Raw genomic sequence first — 2,500 nt, 5'->3', positions numbered from 1 at the left:
AGAAGTCACAGGACAGCAAAGTGATGATCATAATGAAGCAGGAAGTAAAGCTCTTGGTGAACCAATCACAGAGCAGGTAGGTTACTATGGCAGCCACTCGGAAGAACAGGTGCAGGAAGGAGGCGAGGGGGTGTCTGGAATGTCAGTCAATCAGTCAGTCAATCAGCCAGTCAGTCCACAAATTAACTTTTAACAAGCCACACCTGTTAATTGAAATGCATTCCAGGTGACTACCTCATGAAGCTGGTTGAGATAATTCCAAGAATGTGCAAAGCTGTCATCAAGGCAAAGAGGTGGCTACTTTGAAGAATCTCAAATCTCAAATATATTTTGATTTGTTTAACACTTGTTTTGGTTACTACATGATTCCATTTGTGTTATTTCATAGTTTTGATGTCTTCACTATTGTTCTACAATGTAGAAAATTAGTACAAATTAAAGAAAAACCCTGTCCATACTCATGACTGGTATTATATATCCATGTAGCCCTATAGAGTGTGGGTTCCCTCTCTGGTCTCTATTACTGGGTACATCATGTAGCCCTATAGAAGGTAGGTTACCTCTCTGGTCTCTATTACTGGGTACATCATGTAGACCTATAGAGGGTAGGTTACCTCTCTGGTCTCTCTCTTACCGGATCTTTGCTCCCCTGAGCGCTCTCTGCTCCTCCTCCTCGGTACTGAAATCCAACTCCACATCCTCCGTGTCGTCCACGAGACCACCCTGAACCGGCGCGCACACACAACCGTTAGATCACTAGCTAGCCAGATAAATGATTTAATTCAAACATGCAACCTAGCCTACCTGTTTCATGGTGAGCGATAGACGGATGTTCTGGTCCAGACCTGTCTTTGCTCATTCGTTCTTTTCTGACAGGTCCGTCCGTTGTTAATGGTGGACAGAATAAAGCAGGTGTCGCAGTGAAATGGGTCCGACTTACCCACCAAAGATATAGGAGATGCTCTTGCATCAGCATCATCTGGAAAGAGAGATGCGAAATTTCTTTCTGTGAGAGAAACACGCTACGTTGCTTTTTATTTAATTTATTTAAATATAGCCTACATTTAGCCGTCTTATACAGCAGGCTATGCGGTCGTCTGGGCTACTTCAGCTGTTGTTTTGACTTGTTGTATGTTTCGTTAGGTAGCAGCGGACTGTTTACGTTCTTACCGGCTCTGACCAGATCATGTCGCTGTCACTCCAACGACCGACGGTTCGCGGCTCACCAGCAGCGCCCTGAACAACAATACAATCAAAACTCTTCCTCCCTCATTTCATTCCTGCTTGCCTGTCTCCTTGTGTGTGTGTGTGTGTGTGTCAAGCAGTCATTTTATCATGAAAATAGTATCAAAATGTTCATTTTTAACTAACATTGAAAACGCTGAAGAAGTCTTTGCTATATTTAACAGACGCACGTTGATTATAAGAAGACAGCTGTACAGTCAACACGCATTCAAATATTCAATATAGAGTTAATCCGGAAAGTATTCAGACCCCTTCACTTTTTACACATTTTGTTACATTACAGCCTAAAGGGAATTTAATTGCCCCCACCCCTCACACAACAACCCATAATGACATCACAATAACCCATAATGACATCACAATACCCCATAATGACATCTCACTACCCCATAATGACATCACAATACCCCATAATGACATCTCAATACCCCATAATGACATCTCAATACCCCATAATGACAAAGCTAAAACAGGTTTTTAGAAATGTTTGCTAATTTATTCAAAATACAAAAATAAACTTAAATATAACATTTGCATAACTATTCAGACCCTTTTAATAGTACTTTGTTGAAGTATCTTTGGGTTCAAGTCCGGGTTTGGCCACACAGGGACATTCAGAGACTTGTCCCGAAGCCACTCCTGCGTTGTCTTGGCTGTGTGCTTTGGGTCGTTGTCCTGTTGGAAGGTGAACTCCCAGTCTGAGGTGCTGGAGCAGGTTTTCATCAAAGATCTCTCTGAACTTTGCTCCGTTCATCTTTGCCTCGATCCTGAGTCGTCTCCCAGTCCCTGCCGCTGAAAAACATCCCCACAGCACGATGCTGCCACCACCACCATGCTTCACCGTAGGGATGGTGCCAGGTTTCCTCCAGACATGTCACTTGGCATTCAGGCCAAAGAGTTCAATCTTGGTTTCATCAGAACAGAGAATCTAATTTAGGTGCCTTTATGCCTTTAACTCCAAGCGGGCTGTCGTGCCTTTTATTGAGGTCTGGCTTCTGTCTGGCCACTCTACCATAAAGGCCTGATTGGTGCAGTGCTGCAGAGATGGTTCTCCTTCTGGAAGGTTCTCCCATCTCCACAGAGGAACTCTGGAGCTCTGTCAGAGTGATCATAAGGTTTTGTATTTGTATGTATTATGGATCCCCATTAGTTCCTGCTAAGGCAGCTACTCTTCCTGGGGTTTATTATGGATCCCCATTAGTTCCTGCCAGGGCAGCAGCTACTCTTCCTGGGGTTTAATATTGATCCCCATTAG

General features: G+C 43.6%; 1 protein-coding gene across 1 annotated transcript in view; it reads right to left on the bottom strand.

Annotated features, from left to right (window-relative positions):
• Positions 1-961, bottom strand: part of LOC135534812 (Golgi apparatus membrane protein TVP23 homolog A-like) — a gene marked incomplete at its 3' end in the record, with an annotated part of 21,313 nt that extends 20,352 nt beyond the window's left edge. The window contains exons 1-3 of the mRNA XM_064961648.1: positions 805-961; positions 635-723; positions 1-134 (exon numbers count right to left, since the gene is read on the bottom strand). The exon at positions 1-134 is cut by the window's left edge and continues 11 nt beyond it. Of these exons, the coding sequence (XP_064817720.1) occupies positions 1-134; positions 635-723; positions 805-813 (232 nt within the window). The remainder of the gene's footprint in view (positions 135-634; positions 724-804) is intronic.
• Between the last annotated feature and the right edge of the window lie 1,539 nt (positions 962-2,500).

The sequence above is a fragment of the Oncorhynchus masou genome, unplaced genomic scaffold (assembly GCF_036934945.1).
Source record: "Oncorhynchus masou masou isolate Uvic2021 unplaced genomic scaffold, UVic_Omas_1.1 unplaced_scaffold_3971, whole genome shotgun sequence".
Classification (NCBI taxonomy): Eukaryota; Metazoa; Chordata; class Actinopteri; order Salmoniformes; family Salmonidae; genus Oncorhynchus; species Oncorhynchus masou.
This window is presented reverse-complemented; position numbering and strand designations above follow the sequence as displayed.